The sequence below is a fragment of the Pelodiscus sinensis genome, chromosome 7, assembly GCF_052426305.1.
Source record: "Pelodiscus sinensis isolate ZL-2025 chromosome 7, ASM5242630v1, whole genome shotgun sequence".
In the NCBI taxonomy this organism is placed as follows: domain Eukaryota; kingdom Metazoa; phylum Chordata; order Testudines; family Trionychidae; genus Pelodiscus; species Pelodiscus sinensis.
The window spans coordinates 46,484,018-46,502,253 of record NC_143058.1 but is presented as its reverse complement, the minus strand read 5'-3'; the positions used below and the strand labels follow the sequence as shown (position 1 = coordinate 46,502,253).

At 44.8% G+C, this 18,236-nt stretch overlaps 1 protein-coding gene across 4 annotated transcripts in view; it reads left to right on the top strand.

Moving 5' to 3' along the window:
• Positions 1 to 1,066: 1,066 nt before the first annotated feature.
• The window catches only part of LNPK (lunapark, ER junction formation factor), a 126,303-nt gene continuing 109,133 nt past the window's right edge, over positions 1,067 to 18,236 (top strand). The window contains exons 1-2 of one of the 4 annotated variants that reach the window (XM_089779769.1): positions 1,067 to 1,218; positions 12,609 to 12,691. In XM_089779769.1, coding sequence (XP_089635895.1) covers positions 12,665 to 12,691 — 27 coding nt within the window. In that variant the 5' untranslated portion in view covers positions 1,067 to 1,218; positions 12,609 to 12,664. Of the gene's footprint in view, positions 1,219 to 1,292; positions 1,907 to 12,608; positions 12,692 to 18,236 lie in introns of those variants that run through there. The other 3 variants (XM_075933691.2, XM_089779770.1, XM_089779768.1) reach the window with 3 other exon arrangements.

Here is an 18,236-nt window from a genome sequence, read left to right as displayed (position 1 = left end):
GCAGTTATCTGGCTAATCATATAGTTGATACAATTTGTAAGAGCCATGAAGCTCTTTCTACATTTAAAATGCAGAGGCGCAGTGTCCCAGACCAGTGCGAACCAGGACTGTCTGAGTCCAGCAGCCCCTGCTCAAGGTGGCCAGGACTGGTTACAGACAGGGGCTGCTTGGCAGCAGCTGCCTATCTGCAGGGGGCCCTAGCTCCCCGCTAGGATTCCTGTGGACAATGACTCGTGCCAGAGCCCCCCCCATGTCCCCTGCTGCTTCTCATAAAGGAAGCTGAGGGAGGAACATGTGGCACCACACAGACCGTGCTGGGGGAGAACAGGCTCCTGTTCCCCCTACTCTTGCTGCATCTTACAGGGAGAGAGTGAGTAGTCAGTACTCCACCTGACTACCCAATAAGCTTATGCTTATCCAGTAGTCAACTAACTCCTCGCTAATACCCCTAGGTCCTAGATCTGACATGTGCTCCATTCCTAACACTTGCTCACTAGAAACACTTGTCCTCTACAAAGCTTTTCTTCCCATGCATGACTTCAGCTAATTCTCTTACTTCTGCTCAGACCCAACCCCCCCCTCAATATTTCTCTTCTGAATTAGCCTGAGCCGGTTTTTCTTCACGTGTTCTCTCTCTGGCCTCAAACGCTGGTGAAGGGCAGGCGTAGAGCTGCCGGTATTACAGAACAGCTGGCTGATAACACTCGCAGGGCAGCGTGGGAGACCTGCGCTGTCGCGATTTGAGCGCCCACAAAGCCACCCGAGAACGTGCATTTCACTTGTTCCCCAGGCAAAGCCCCGCCGCGACCATCCCACTTTCCTCAACTCTTAAGCAGCCCGGCGAGCCCCGTGGCCACGCGCTAATGCCCCGGAAAGCGGGGCCGAAGGGGATCCCTTCCCGCGCTGCCCCTGCTCCTTTCCCTGGCCAGGCAGACAGCGCGGGGGCCCTGGCTCGAAAGCAGCTGCCGTCTCCCCGCGCCGGGGGCACTGGCCGCCCGCGCGACTACACGCGCCCCAGCAGGGCCCCTCTTCAGACTGCGCCTGCTGCCCGGCCACTCCCAGCCTCCTCCCTCACGTGACCCCGGGTCCTGGGGGCGGCGAGCGGTGATTGGCTGCGCGGGGCGCGCGGTGTTTGATGGGAGTGGAGCCGGGCGGCCTGCGGCCCCTTCAGCGGCGGCAGGAGGCGACAGCAGGATGCGCGGGGCGGGCCCGCGGCAGGTACCAGGGGAGGGCGCGGCTCGGGTACCCAGCGCATCCCCGGGCTCCGCGCTGGCCGGAAGGGGGGTCAGGAGCGGGGCCCCTCCGTGGCGCGGTTCTAGTGCTGTCCCAGCCCGGGGGCGCTCGGCGCAGCAGCGGGCGCTTCCGCAGCAGCTGGCTTGACAGGCGGCCCCCCTGCCCGGCGCGCAGGCCTGGCGCCCTGCACCGGGCTGGGCAGCGGGCCTGGCGCTCAGGGGAACTTGTGTCCCGTTTGCCACTGCAGCTCCCAGGGCACGGGGGCTGGCTGGAGCTGGGGCCAGGACGCCGAGAGACCTGCAGGCTTGTTCTCCCTGCACTCGCACAGCGGACTTGTGCCGTTGCAGGGGGTGGCCACGGGAAAGCCGCCGTGGTTATGTTCCTAGTTCTGTAAAGTGCGGTTCAGCTGGCACTGGTACAGTGTTATGGGAGCACGTCTCATAAGTGATTTGCAGACAAAACTGTGAGCTTTTAACATTAGTTTCCAGGTCAACTTTCTCAGTAAAGGAAGCCCTGGTGTGTTGTGGGTGCTAGTCTGGTTTCATGGGCAACTGTAGAAAACTCGACTAAAATAAGTTGCTTAACCTAAACCATTCCTTAATTCATCCTCAAATTCCGAATCTACTGACTGTTTTGCCAATCGGACTGACTGTGGTTGATGATATTGCACCAGGTATTGTAGATTTGGCTCTGTATTGATCCCTAAATTATCTCTTTGAAGTCCAGTTTGATCCTAAATCTGTTTTTTAAATAAAAATTTACAAAATTTAACACCAGCAGATATTTCCAGTAACATTTACAAAACAAATCAAGAGAGAATTTTTAGCAGTTGTTTCCCTACAGAGTTTGTAACTAAAATACTCATGCATGTGATAATCTAATAGAACCTGAATTTGAGGGGAAAACAACATTAAATTCAGGAGTCTGTTTTTATTGCTCAAACTAAAATGCAAAACCAGGCAGCCATAATGGTGAAAAACAGACTTCTGTTTACTAATGTAAGTTGTTTGCAACATAGGTTAAAAAAAACTTTTAAAAAAGTCAACTTTGTAGTCTCCAAGGTCTATCCAGCCTCACACTTGGATTGTTGCACACCTAATTGGGTTTGCTTTCTTGATTGAAACACCTATGATCATATGAGCTGGAAATGCATGTCTAAAATTAGACTCCTAATTCAGTGACCTAATATGTACCTAAGATCCTAATAGAGACACCATATTTGAAAATGTCAACTGTTTTTGTGCAATCTTGACTATTTTTACCCTACAAAAAAGCAGGAATAAATACTAGAATATACCGTGATTCTAATTACAAAGCATGTTGGGGCTTTTTTTTGTCAAGGATTATGTTTTGTAAGCTAACTGTCTTTAAAAGATTTAATTTGGATTTAGAGAATGGAATCAACTGAATCAAGTTGTCTGATTCTGGATCTGACTTTAAAATTCACTTCCAACTGAAAAAAGTGGGGTTCTTGCAGTGGTGATGAATTGCCCAGAGAAAGTATCAATGATTTATGGGCCAACATGATTTCTGATGAAACCTCAAACAAAACTGTGTATCTGTGTATTTTGAAGGAAAATAATCCTTGGTGTCATCTGGTATAATCTCTTACATGCAGTATTATAAACTCCCAATAGACATTAATCTCTTAGTGTGTTATCTGAATTGAGGTGACTTTAAATCTTGAGAATATTGTACATAAGTATTTCAGGTTGCAAAACTAAATAATGTAAGCTTGACTTTTGAGATTGTGTGTAGTTTACAAATCACTTATTTACCATAGCAGTGTGGAGAAAATTGAAGCTGAAAATAGAGGACTTCATACGATTCATTTTTATACTATTTTTTTTGGAGGGCTGTTGGGAAGTCTGATGTCTTTGCCATTTTTTGCTCAAAGGGTAGGGTTTTATTTAAGTGCTAAAATAGGAGAAAATGCTCATATTACAGTTTTACCTGAAGACAGGAATCTGTATACTTGCAGTTCTTGACACAAGTTTAGTGGACCACCAAATTAAATATGCAGATATTGCTCTAATATTTTCTATTAGTTTTTCCCTACAGTTATTTTATGTGGGTGGGGTTTCGTGCTCAGTAATTGGCTAGTTGATGTCCCTTTTTAAATTAAAAGAATAAAAAAAGTTTAACCTGAAACCTTCCTATCTGTCTAATTCATCCCTTTATTTTTCCTAGCCATTCAGTTTTCACGTAGATTTTCTTAATTCCATAAAACATAAAAAAAGCTAGAGATACTGTCAACATATCTAATCTCTGAATTTAGGCATTGACTATAAAATGTTTCCATGATGTCATTTAAGATAAAAGTTACTTTTGACACTTAAATTACTGCTTTGCTGTATTGGAATAACAAATACTGCATAGGGTAACGTAGTTGCATTTTCAGTAATATGTTTATAGAAGCAGGTACTATCACATTTCACCATTACTCAGAGTGAAAAGAACTCTACTCATGCTGGATAGGCGGAGAGAGAGAGGAAGAAATAAGCTGTAACCTGCTATTGTCCAGGGCATGAGAGGAAAGCAGGTGTAGGCAAGGGAAATTTGTCTTTAATATAAGGGTATTAATGGTCTCTGTGTGAAATGAAATGAACAAGAATTTTGGGTATTATATTTATGGAGGGGGGTGGAGGAAATCTGTCCTGTGGTTTTTGAAAGAGCTGCAAGAAAGACATGAGGGAGAGGGGAGAAAAATGGTACTGGAGGGGCTATCAGGTAATGTACCTCATGTGCAATCCAAAACGATTGGAAATGCTTATCAAATAGAATATATTGCATATGAATAAAGAGCACTAAATGTACTTACATCCCTACCTGTGCATGCCAAATGTCCATTCATTTAAAAATGTCTGTTTTTTCAGAACAATAAATCACAGTTCTAGTTCATATGAATACGTGTCCATACGAAGGATGTTAAGAAGTGGGTAACTGGCTAATCGTGTAGTCGATACAATTTGTATTGACTACATGATTAGTTGATAAGGAGGGGCCACTTGCTACCTGTGGCTCTGCAGTTTAAATGTAGTCGGAGCCAGGGAGGATAGTTCTCTGAAAACTTCCACACAGTGTGCAGTGGCGGTCAAAAAGGCAAATAGGATGCTAGGAATTATTAAGAAAGGGATAGAAAATAAGACACAGAATATCTTACTGCGCCTGTATAAAACTATGGTACGCCCACATCTTGAGTACTGTGTACAGATGTGGAATCCTCACCTCAAAAAGATATTTTGGCCTTGGAAAGGATTCAGAAAAGGGCAACTAAAATGATTAGGGGTTTGGAACGGGTCCCATATGAAGAGAGGTTAAAGTGACTGGGACTCTTCAGTTTAGAAAAGAGGAGACTGAGGGGGGATATGATAGAGGTATATAAAATCATGAGTGGTATGGAGAGGGCGGATAAAGAAAAGTTATTTATTAGTTCCCATAATAGAAGAACTAAAGGACACCAAATGAAGTTAATGGGTAGCAGGTTTAAAACTAATAAAATAAAGTTCTTTTTCACACAGCATGTAGTCAACCTGTGGAACTCCTTGCCAGAGGAGGCTGTGAAGGCTAGGACTATAATAGAGTTTAAAGAGAAGCTAGATAATTTCATGGAGGTTAGATCCATAAAAGGCTATTAGCCAGGGGATAGAAATGGTGTCCTTGGCCTCTGTTTGTCAGAGGCTGGAGAAGGATGGTAGGAGACAAATCACTTGATCATTGTCTTCGGTCCACCCTCTCTGGGGCACCTGGTGCTGGCCACCTTCAGCAGACAGGCTACTGTGCTAGATGGACCTTTGGTCTGACCCAGTACGGCATTCTTATGTTATGTTAAGAGTGGGGGTATAGTAGGGGTAGTTCCCAGGGCCGGCGCAAGCCGGAACTGAGCAGTCCCAGTTTGCGCTGGCTTCGGGACCGCTGTGGCTGTACATTTAAAATGCAGAGCCGCAACAGGGGTAGCACCTAGGGCCAGCGCGAGCTAGGACTGATCAGTCCCAATTTGTGCCAACTCTGCGACCGCTGTGGCTCTTCCTCTATCCCACTGTGCACCACGGAGACGGTTCTGCGGGCAACCGGCTTTTAAGCTGGCTCCTGCTCTCCCCCCCCCATCCTGCCCTTGCGGGAGCAAGTACTCACATGAGTAGCTTAGGCTTATTGGATAGTCAACTACTCGACTTGTCACTTACACCCCTAGTCCATACCCACATTTTGGCAAATAAGTTTCAAAATAGACAAGTAATGCTAAGTTAAGTATATATTATTAAGATTGTATCCTTTTAAAGAATGCAAACTTTCTGGTGAATAATTAGACATGTCGTAGTTTTGAAGCTTTTATATGATTTTGCAACAAAAACAGCATCTTTTTTTAGACGTGTTCAAGAACAAAGTGTCTGCTCAGAATGGTCCAAACATATAATACATATTTGACATACGCAGCCTTGCATGTGACTGCCAAGTGGGTATTATATAAACTTAATGTTTAAAAGTCTTATTGAAAACAAACATGTTACTCTTTCATTGTGGCCTCTATTGTAGTGGTGGCTATCCACAAAAGTACATCAGGAATCCAGAAAGCAATTGTACTTTTCCCTGTCTGCAGTTCCCCCCCCCCCCTTTGAAAGTCATTTGGCAGTAGCAAAGTTGACCTGTCCATCTGTTCTTTGACTTAAACTGGCAGTAGTTCAAATACTGATTTGTTTAGCATCTTTAAGGATTGTTTTCAGAATCATAAGACTTTACTGCAGCCTCATAATTCTGGCTTTCATGGGGATTTTTGGTTTTCTTAAATGGTGAAGAGATACTTAGCTATAGCAATAGAAATGTAGCTGTTAGTTTTGATCTGAGGAAGTGGGTCTGGCCCACGAAAGCTCATCACCTAATAATATTTTGTATGAAGAAAAGAATCTGGAATGCATATCCCTGTTATTTTAATTAAATAAAGCAATGTAAATATCTTTCTGGTGATGCTCTTGCCCTAATACAGCATGGCAAGATAATCTTCCAAATATTAATGATTAACTTGTTGAATTAGAGAGAGTTCACCTCCCAGTGTCTTCATAAATATCTGCTTCAATTGCCTTTGGTAAATGAAATTACCAAATAATCATTCATTTTCTGATATAGCTGTAAAACTAACCTGAAAAGTTTTCAATATAAATCACTATTTAAATGTATAGTGTGAACCTTCTAAAAATGAAACCTGCATCTAACCCTAATACATATTCTTCACAATCCAAAGCTAGAACAACTAACAAGAATGCACTTTTAGGTAGAAAACCATGATTGAAACATATCTTCCTGGCTAGTGATTTAAAACATGATTTAAATCAATTTGATTTTAATCAGTTTGATTGAAATCAAATCCATCTTGGATGTATGTACTATGGTGTTACTTTGTTCTGACAATCTCTTAAACTTTTTGAGAAGAAATATAACTAGATGGAGTTTCTAGATCTCTTATTTGGCCTAAGATATTTAGTAATAGTAATTTAATACTCTAATAAAATGAAGGGATTTCTGTTTCAGTGACAGTGTTACTTCAGTCTCCAGAGTTCAAAAGACTAGATATGACCTTTGTTTTTTAGGTTGGGATTATTACCAGGGATCCTATTTTTCCATGATAAATAAACCAAAATTCTGATAAACATAAAAAATCAATTTTTTCCACAATTAAAACGAAATGCTGAACTTTAGTTTCCCTAACCATAGGTATCTGTTGAACACAATGTTTTATTGATAGACAGTAGAATCTCACTTATCTGAGCCTCCATTATCTGGCTTTCTGTATTTCCTGAACCACAGCTGTCTAAGCCCCAGCCACTGGCAGCCCCAAGTAACTAGTATGATTCTGTTAATATAAAGAGCTGGATAATGGAGGTTTGGTTAAATGGGATTCCTTTTATAATTATAGTTTATATAATCGCCTCTTCACGAATCCATCACCTTGTAGTGGTGGAGAGGCTTGCATGTTCCAATGACACCTGAGAGTGATGTTGCCTGGAGTTACTTACTCCCTTATGGTCACCCATGGCAGAACGGTCAAGGGTCAGGTTCCAGACAAAATGTGATCCAAAAAGTCCTCAATGGCAGAGCAGATGGAGGTTAACTGCACAATGGAGGTGAAACTGTTGTGTAATGTTAGAGCGGCTATGAAGACAGTTGAAGGCTGCAGCAGACAGAGGATCTCCAATCATCGTAGTGTTCGTGCCACTGGATTCAAGCCCTCTATCTATCAGGGACGGCATGGTGACTGTTGTGCACCAGTCTATCTACTTTAAAAGAAATCCTGCATAGGCATCTTCTAGTTTATGAGAAAACAACACCTGCAGAAGTCAAAAGTCTGGTGGTGAGTGGCTATGGGAACAGGACAGAGAGATCCAGAAGTTCCTAGTCACAGACCGACACACAAGTGGTGGCTGTCTGATGCAGTCGTCTTGCTCAAAGACAGGCAAGTCGAGTATCTCGGCAGCTGCACCCATGACTGAGCAGTTCTCTTTAGGACCCACTCTGCTCACCCCACATGGGGAGGAGGCTAGAAAAAGTGCCCTAAAAATAGTCTTGTCTCTTTTCCTCTTGGCTTGAGAGCCGCATCCAGCAGGATCATCATCCCAGCAGTCGCAAATGTAAGAAACTTTTCAATTTTGGCACCTCGAATGTATTTACCTGATGGACAACTCAGACAGTGACCTACCAGAGCGATGTAAAGCTATCACTGATCATGAATTAAATTGGTTTAACATCGATATTGTTGCCTTGTCCAAAGCTAGAAGAGCTGATGAAAGACAGGTGAGGGAGGACAATGAAGGGTACACCTACTTCTGGAAGGGAAAATCTTTACATGAACCTCAATTTGTATGGAGTAGGTTTTACTATAAAGAACAAGCTTGTAAGATATAAAGGAAGATTTCTACTTTCAGCTGTAAACCATTTTATCAGGGACCTCTAAAGAAGATCCATCTTCTGGGGGGATTTCAATGCACATGTTGGACGAGACTCAGACCTGTGGAAAGGAACAATTGGGAAAGAAGGAGTTGGCAAAAGCAATTCAAATGGAATCCTGCTCCTGACCAAGTGTGTTGAACACAAACTTATCACAAACACTCTTTTTCAACAAAAGAAGAAATTCAAAACTTTTTCCACATTCAGAGCACTGGCATCTTCTCATTGTCATAGTTGGTGCTCAGGATTGCAGTCAAGTACTTCTCACAAGAGCAGTGATAAGTGCTGATGACTGCTAGACTGATCGCCTCATTTGATCCACAATGAAAATTAGGATTGCCCCCATATAGAGGCTGCAAAAGAAGCCGGTCACACGCAAACTGAAGATTCAATTTTCGTTTACATCTTACGAGCTTGTTCTTTATTAGCAAAGCCTACTCCATACACTTAAGGTTCATTAAGCTTGATCGCTTCCAAGCAGTCTTAGAAGAAAAGCTTCCATCACAGTTTCTGGAAGAAATTGAGGAACATTGGAACCAGCTGAAAGCAGCAATCATCAATACCTACGAGGAAACCATTGGCTACCATACCAGAAAGCATCAGGACTGGTTTGATGAGAATTGTATGGAAATAGAGCAACTCACCAACAAGAAAAGAATGGCATTTTGTGTTTGGCAGAATGAGACAGAGACAGAGGGTACGTCTAGACTACATGCCTCTGTCACCAGAGGCATGTAGATTAGGCTACCAGACATAGGAAAATGAAGCGGCGATTTAAATAATTGCCGCGTCATTTAAATTTACATGGCTGCCGCGCTGAGCCGACAAACAGCTGATCAGCTGTTTGTCGGCTCAGTGTGATAGTCTGGACGCGTGGGTGGCGACATCAAAGGTATTTGTTGACCACCCAGGTAAACCTCATCCCAGGAGGCATACCTGGGTGATCGACAAATACCTTTGATGTCAACACCCACGTGTCAAGACTATCGCGCTGAGCCGACAAACAGCTGATCAGCTGTTTGTCGGCTCAGCGCGGCATCCATGTAAATTTAAATGAAGCGACGATTATTTAAATTGCCGCTTCATTTTCCTATGTCTGGTAGCCTAATCTACATGCCTCTGGCGACAGAGGCATGTAGTCTAGATGTACCCAGAGACAGACCCACCCACGCTAAGGCAAAGGTGGAAGTCCAATGTAAAACCAGAGAACGCAAGAACTAATGGTGGATTGAGTGCAAGAACTCTAACATTTCATGGACACGCATAATACATGTGGTTTCTTTAGTGCCATAAAGGCTGTTAATGGGCCAGCTTGACATGGTATGAACCTCTTCGCTCTAAGGATGGAACCACACTTCTGAAGGACAATGAAGCCATTAATTTTTGCTGGAAAGGACATCTTGAAGATCATCTTAATCGGAACTCCATGGTTGAAGATGAAATCCCCTAGTGACCTTCTGGGGATGACCTTGGAGACTCCCAAATTTGCATGAGGTATACAGTACCATCAAGCAGATAAAGAACAGCAGGGCAGCATGTCCAGATGGGATCGCTGCTGAAATCTTTAAAGATGGCGGACCCGAGTTAATTCAGCAGCTTGGCCTGCTTATCATTAAAATCTGGATAAACGAGGAGATAATCAGTGAAATGAAGGACACTTTGATTGTAACCCTCTTTAAGAAAGGGAATAAAGCGGACTGTGGAAACTCTCATGGTATCTCTTTCCTTGCTGTTGCAAACAGAGTTCTGGTATGGGTCCTTGCAATCCATCTTCTGCCCCTGTCAGAGTGGCTTCCAATCATGTTGCAGACCTGCAGATATGATCTTCATTGCACAGCAGCTGCAAGAAATGTGTCAGGAGCAAAACTGACCACTGTATATGGCTTTTGTTGATCTAACTAAAGCCTTTACTAAGTGATTCACTGTGCACTTTGGACTGTATTTTCAAAGATTGTATGTCTTTTATGAATATATCAGTGTCCTAAAGTTGCTACATGGCATGAAAGCGACTATTCTGAGTAGCACTGTCTCCCAGAGTGAACCTTTCTAAGTACAAGCAGGAGTGGAAGAGGGCTGTATCATTGCCCCAACCATGCTTGCAGTCTTTATTACCATCGTTTTCTACCTGGTTGCTGAGAAGCTCCCTGCTGGTGTTGAAATCATGTACAAAATGGATGGAAAGTTGTTCAGATTTAGCAGGCTGAAAGCTAAAAGTAAGGTTTCCACCACCTCTATCCTGGAACTTCAGTATGCTAATGACAATGCAATTTTTTCCTACTCTGAGGATACGTCTACACTAGCCCCCTAGTTCGAACTAGGGAGGCTAATGAGGGTGACCGAAATTGCTAATGAAGCACGGGATTTAAATATCCCGTGCTTGATTAGCATATTCCCGGCCCGTCTCCATTTTGGAAACTGACTTGCTCGAAGTAACTGCCCACGTCTACACATAGTAGAGAAGCGGGATTCTGAGATTAAACCCCTTAGTTCGAATTAACTGTTACTCGTTGTGGAATGAGGAGTGTGGACGTATCCTGAGAGTGATATTCAAACTATCCTGAGGGTGTTTGCTGTTGCTTACCCAAGTCTTGGTCTTGCCCTCAACATCAAGAGACCTAAGTACTCTGTCAGCCCTCTCCAAATGAGGTACCATATGCTCCATGTATTAAAATCAATGGAGAGGCACTGGAGTACGTTGATCATTTTTTCTACAGTTATCTTTCATCCAAGGCAGATATTGATGGAGAAATCCAACATCGTCTGAGCGGTACCAGTGCAGCCTTTTCTCATTTACAGCACAGGGTTTTTGAAGATCACAACCTTCAAAGAGACATCCAACTTCTTGTCTATCAAGCTGTCCTTCTGCCAACACTTGTGTGGGTCTGAAACCTGGACAACCTATAGCCATCACTTGAAAGTCCTTAAGAGGTATCACCAATGCTGCCTCCATAAGATCTTGAAGAACAAATGGGAAGGCAGGTGCACTAACATCAGTGTTCTGGAAGAAGCCACCATTATCGAGACAATGGTCATCCATCAGCAACTTTGCTGGTCTGGTCATAATGTTTGGCTGCCAGATAATCACCTCCCAAAACAGGTCTGTTTTCTCAGCTGAAAGAAGAATACTGTAAGGTGGGAGGGCAATGGAAGAATTATAAGAACTTGTTAAAGTATAACTTAAAGTGCAACATTGACATTGACACTTGAAAGACACTTACCCAGGATTGGTCAAAATGGAGAGAAGTGCTACACAATGGCTCCCTGCATTTTGAACTTGCCCACTGACAAGCTGAGGAGAAGAGCCACAGGAGGAAGTGGAGACTGGTTTCTAGTCATAGTCAACAGCTTCCTGCTATACCTGGAAACCTCTGTCCTCACTGTAACAGAACTTGTGGTTCAAGGATCGGCCTTATCAGCCATCTGAGGATCCACAAGTCCAATGGAAAATGTTCATACTCAGCAACAAGTGATCACCATCCTATATAAAATACACATACATTTTATGAACACACATACACAAAGGTTTTTTTTTTCCAAAATGGAAAAAAATGAAAAAGCCTCTGTAACCATGCAAAATCTGCATTTTTGCATGGCAAGTGGCATTGTAGGATCCCTTATTATTATAGATAGGAATTTGTAACTTAATTTCCCCCCACTTATTTGTAGGTAAAATTCTAACTGAGGGACTAAAATGGTAATACAATATATAATCTTTTATCTAGCAGTTCTGTCTGAATGGATCTCAGCAAGTTAGTAGCTAAAGATTGTTGGTTTATGTTTGTTGTTCATTGATCTCTGAAGTAATTTTGTGGTGGTTCTGTTTTTCAACTCCATTATGATTTTTACTGATTGGAATCCTTGTCAGTCTGAGCAGACAGCTGGACCTGGAGACTATAGAAATAGTAAAGGGCCATTGCATTGTTACTGGCTGGGTTGTGTATCTTCTGGGCATATAGAGAGGCTAGTCTGATACTTCATAAGACCATTTAGTTCACATGAATTTAAAAAAATCTAAATTGTCAAATTTGTTTACATTTTAAATCTTCAATTGAAATTCCTTTGATTAGTTAAATTATATGGAACTTAAATAGTTTTCTCATTTGCTAAATTATAATTCTTGTGGTGGTTAAATGAAGACAAAGGCTTGGGTCTCTTACTACTAGTTATTTTGTATTTCATTTGTGTATAGATATTTCCAAAGCAAAACCTAAACTTGACCATGACTTTGGTAGGCTAATGAGTAGAATGACTTAACAATATAAAGAGGTTCTAAAACTGGTGGCTTGAATGCAGAACACTGTGGAAAAATTTGATGGCGATAGACACTTGTGTGCAATATTACTTAATTTATATACTAAAATGCAATTGTGAAATGTTTACCTTAAACATCTTAAAATTTACTTTTGACATATTCTTAAACAGAAATGCTTTACTTCTAGCTGTGAATTCCATCAGAAGATACTTAAAAGCAACCAAACCAACCACAAATTAAAAAATGGGTGGACTTGTTTCCAGATGGAGGGTAAGTCAATCTTGTTACAATGTAAAAATCTTTAAAGATCGTTCAAAAGACTAAAACACTTGTAGTTTGACACATTCTTTTCTAAATAATTTGGTAGGGGTTAGAATATAATTTTGTATTTGTTTATGATACTTTGGTCAAAAAACTGTTCTGAATCTGAAATGTCTAGTATATCATGCATGTGCTGATTGAAAACTAATAACCAAATAAACATTGGTCATGCTGGCCAAGTGGAAAACTGCATAACTGAAGAAGTCCAGGTTCATAATCCACTTTGGGCACATTCTTACTAATGTTCAGGCTATTTCTGTGCCCTTATTTAACTTCTCTGCTTTCCTGCCTTTGGACCTTGTTTTGAATCGATAACTCTTAGAAGTGTGGGGAAGATGGCTGCCATCTCAGGGATTCCTTCAGAAGTCCCTTTCTATATCAAAATAATCACTTATGATTGGATCAGGATGGCTGTAGCAGTACTTAAAGGTTGTGATTTGGCTTCTGTTCTGAACCTTTTAACATGGGCACTAGTGGATAAATCAAGGAGAGTGTCATCTTTTATCTGTCTAGACAATTATATGTATGTACTAATATAAGAGTGCCTGCCAAATGTTTAAAAATAGAAATGTCTTCTTTCCCAGTCTGTGGGAAAACTTGCGTCTTTAGTTTGCTTGGGGTATGGGAGGAATTTATGGCAAAGCAAGGTCCAAGACCTGTGTGAAGTCTGGCCATTCTTGCCTTTTGCAGAAATAAGTTCCATAGTTTAGGTTCTCCTTGATTTTTGTCATGCCAGCTTCTCCTTCGAGTGGTCCCCGTGGGTGCTCCACTCTGGGTGCTGGTGCCTCCTCGCGCCGGCGACCCGAGACTTTTCTAGCCGTTTCTGCCGCGCAGGCGCCGTGGCGCCCTCTAGTGTCGTTGGAATTGAGGGCGCCTGCGCGCGCATCTCCTCTGTTCCTTCTCTGTTCTCGGCAGCAGACGGAGCCCTCTGTTCTCCTTACTTTTCTCTAAAAATAGTTAAATACCTCGTTTTATTCCCTTAGTTACCTCATCATCCAAGTTCTTTAGCCCTATTCGCCTCCCCTGTCTAGTTATTTAAAAAAAAAAATTCTTGTTGCGGCTTGCCGCTTTTCCCCAGCCCCTCATGCCTGGCTCGCCGGGCTTCAAACGCTGCGAGTCATGTCAGGATGCCATGCCTGCTTCCGACGGACACTCCGCTTGTATTAAGTGCCCTGGGGAGGCGCACCAGACTCAAAAGTGCCTGCACTGCTCCAAATTAACAGCGAGGGTGTGCCAAGACCGAGCCAGTAGACTAAGGACTCTCTTATACGAGAAGTCCCTCCGTCCCTCCTCAGAGGACTCACCTACGCTTTCTAGATCACCTCAACTAACTAAGGGTATGGAGAAAAATCAACCCCCTACCCACTCTTCTTCCACGACATCAAAAACTGGTCTCTCTCCAACTCCATCCCTATCCTCGGCACCGTCAGCATTACGGGTTAGCATTGAGGATAGGCCGGGAACCTCCGGCGCGTTACAGCGTAAGACGCAGGCACCGCACAAAAGAGCTCATTCAGAGCCAAGGCAAAAATCAACGGCACCGACCGCTACGGTGCCTAAGCTGTCCTCGGCACCGACTGTGCCAGGGAGAGAGCGCTCGGCACCGAAGAATGCCAAAATGGCACCGTGCTCTGCACCGAAAAAGGCTCGTGCCGATAATCTACCTTCTAGCGCTCCGGTGCCGGAACAAACCTCGGCACCATCAACCCCCCTCGCTAGCGGCACCGTTACCACCGAAACCGCATTGCCCCACACCATCTCAGAGGCATGAGCGGTACCGATCCCCGGTGTGGAGCCACACCTCCTCGGCACTGCTGTCCCCGGGTTCCTTTATCCACTTGGTGAGATCTCAGCGCTCCTCGGCCGCTTCTCATTCAGTCAGTGACATCGGCACCGAACCAAGGAGCAGGTTCTCATCGCAACACTCTAGCCCGGCACATAGACCTCCATCCTGGCAGCCGGCTGCAGTTCAATATGCATCCCCTCCCCCTCTGCATCCGTGGTATGCACAGCACTACGCTTACCCACCTCCGCCATATGCCACTCAGTGGCAACCCTGGGAGTCGCATCCAAAGAAGAGTCACCATTGACCCTCTTCTACTATTTCCAGGCCACCTCTTCCCTTGCTTCCTGCCACCGTATCTGCCACTGAGCCGAATTCTCCAGCCCCCTCAGATGCACGTGACTCCCTCTCTGAGGGCAAGACCAGATCTCCTTTACACAATTCCTCCTCCTCCCCAGACGAAGCGGTCACCACCGAAGCCCCATCATCGGGAGATGACACGAAAAAATTTCAGGAATTGTTTAAAAGAGTTGCTATAGCTCAGGAAAGAGATCTCCAAGAGGTGCAAGTCAAACAATATCGCCTTCTTCGTACGCTTCAGCTGCCAACTACCTCCAGAATTGCTATCCCCATGGATGACGCTATTATGGATCCAGCCGACAATATCTGGCAGACCCCAGCATCCGTCACTCCAACAAATAAGAGAGCAGACCATAAATACTTTATCGCTCCAAAAAATATAGACTTCCTTTTTACCCATCCACCTCCGAACTCCCTACTGGTGGATTCGGTATGGCACAAGGGTAAAGACCCTAATCTAAGAACAACCCCACAAGACAGGGATCACAAAAAGGTGGACATTATGGGCTCAAAGGTTTATTCTTAATCCACATAGCTCCTCAGGGCTGCGAACTATACTGCCATGCTTGCGGACTATGACCATGCCAATTATTCCAAGCTCCAGGATCTGCTCCAGCACCTCCCGGAGCATAGATGGTCAGCCCTGCTCAATATTATGCAGGAGGGCCACACCATCTCCTGCACAGCATTGCAGTCCACTATGGATGTGGCAGACACCGCAGCTCAAATTACGGCCTCGGCGATAGTGCTCCGCAGAATTTCCTGGGTACAAGCATCTGGGGTACCTAGGGATCTTCAACAAAAGGTTGAGGACTTACCCTTTGATCGAACCAACCTCTTTGCAGCTAAAACCGATGATGTTGCATTCTATGAAGGACTCTCATACTACTCTCAGGACCCTTGGAATGTACACTCCTCCATTCAAGAGAACTAGGTACCAGCCTTACCAACGCCCGAGAGAGCCGTTCCGTCAACAACCCAAGTACGATTTCCGCAAGCAGAGATCTCAACGTCGTAGACAGCAGCGACGACAACAACAACAACACGTCGCACCCCATCTACCATCGAGCAAGCAGCAGGTTTGGAGGTCATGTTGAGAGCCAAGAAGCCAATCCACTGACACTTCCAACTGGTACCCTTCAGTTCCACCACTCCCTCCGGGCCTTTTTTCCATCAATGGTCCCTCATCGCTTTGGACAAATGGGTCTTGGATCTGATTCAATCTGGTTACATCATCCCCTTCACCTCTCTTCCCCCTACCCACCCTCCTACCCCATCCCTTCTCAGGGACCCCTCTCACGAAACCGTCCTCCTATAAGAGGTTTCACATCTTTTTCAACTCGGCGCAGTAGAACACGTATCAACACAATTTCGGGGCCAGGGTTTCTACTCAGCCTACTTCCTAACCCAGAAGAAGACAGGAGGCTGGCGACCCATCTTAGACTTCAGGCGCCTCAACAAATACATCGCATACCACTGTTTCAGGATGGTCACCCTATCAACTATCATTCCCGCGCTCGATCAACACGATTGGCTTTCAGCTCTCGACCTTCAAGACGCCTATTTCCACATTACAATTCATCCTGCTCACAGACGCTTCTTACGGTTTACAGTGGGCACCCAACACTACCAATACAGGGCTCTCCCGTTTGGACTGTCCATGGCCCCAGGGTGTTCTCCAAAACCCTGGCGGTCGTAATGGCCTTTCTTTGATGCCAAGGCATCATAATATTCCCGTATTTGGATGATTGCCTTATAAAAGGTGCGTCCTTCGAGATGAAGACCATGACAGATACCACAATAGCCCTTCTACTCAACCTCGGGTTTCACGTAAATTACGGAAAATCCACTCTACGCCCAACACAGAGGCTGGAATTCATAGGCGCCCTCCTCGACACAGTCGCAGCAAGGGCTACTCTTCCCGAACACAGGTTCACGGTGATATGCGACCTTATCTGAGCAGCACAAGCAGTACCGACTGTCACGGTCCGCCACTGCCTCAATCCTCAGACACATGGCTTCCACGACCTTTGTCGTCAGTTTGGCCAGACTTCACATGGGACCTCTTCGGTCCTGGCTCACGACGGTTTACAGACCCTCCAGAGACCAACTCTCCAAGTCCGTCGCCATTCCGCCACGCTTCATCAACTCCCTGCTCTGGTGGACAATTCCTCGAAATATGCTACACGACGTTCCTTTCCAACAGCCTCTTCCACTCTCACACTTATAACAGATGCCTCACTCATGGGATGGGGAGCTCACTTGGGACACATCACAGCCCAAGGCAAATGGTCATTTATGGAGCAAACATTCCATATCAACCTCGAGTTACGGGCGGTCAGCTATGCATGCCAATATTTCGCTCAGTACATAGCTCACAAGACCATCACCATCATGATGGACAATACCACTTACATGTACTACATCAACCGTCAGGGTGGTGCTCGATCCCTTTCCCTGTGTTTGGAAGCTACTAAGCTGTGGAGCTAGTGCCTATCACAAGGGGGTCACCCCTTCAGCTGTTTACCTTCCCGGGATACTCAACGTCACAGCTCTAAGCCGTACATTCATGGACCAGCACGAATGGATGACCGACAGACGCGCTCTCACTCTGCTCTTCCTTCACTGAGGCCAACCGGAAGTGGACCTCTTTGCCACAAAGAACAACCGAAAATGCCACCTCTACTGCTCCAGAGGAGCCCCAGGGAAAAGTTCCCTCGGAGACACTTTTTCCATCACATGGGATGCCTGCCTCCTGTATGCCTTTCCCCCCTTCCCGCTCCTACACAAAGTCCTCAACAAGATCAGAACGGACCAGGCGCTAGTCATTCTAGTGGCACCTGCGTGGCCCAGACAAACATGGTATCCTTGCCTCCTCAAGATGACGGTGATGGACCCGTATCCCTTTCCTTCCCACCACGACCTCCTCTCTCAGAACCACGGTTGGACCCTTCATCCAGACATTCTCAAGCTCCATCTCCATGCCTGGCTCCTTCATGGCTCCAGGATGCTGAGACTGCCTGCTCGGAACAAGTGAAAAACATTTTAATTAATAGTAGAAGACATTCCACCAGGAAAACCTACCTATACAGGTGGAATCGTTTTTCCCACTGGTATGCTCAAACCCATGCAAGCCCACCACACCTCGCTCCTGTACATACCTTACTGGACTACTTACTATCCCTGAAACAGTCCGGCCTAGTACTTAGCAGTATCAAGGTCCATGCCACTGCCATAGCAGCTTTTCACCATTCTACACAGGGCGCTTCCTTTCTCGCTGACCCTCTGACTAAACGCTTCTTTAAGGGTCTGCAGAATACCTTTCCTCCTGTCCGTCCACCAGTCCCCATT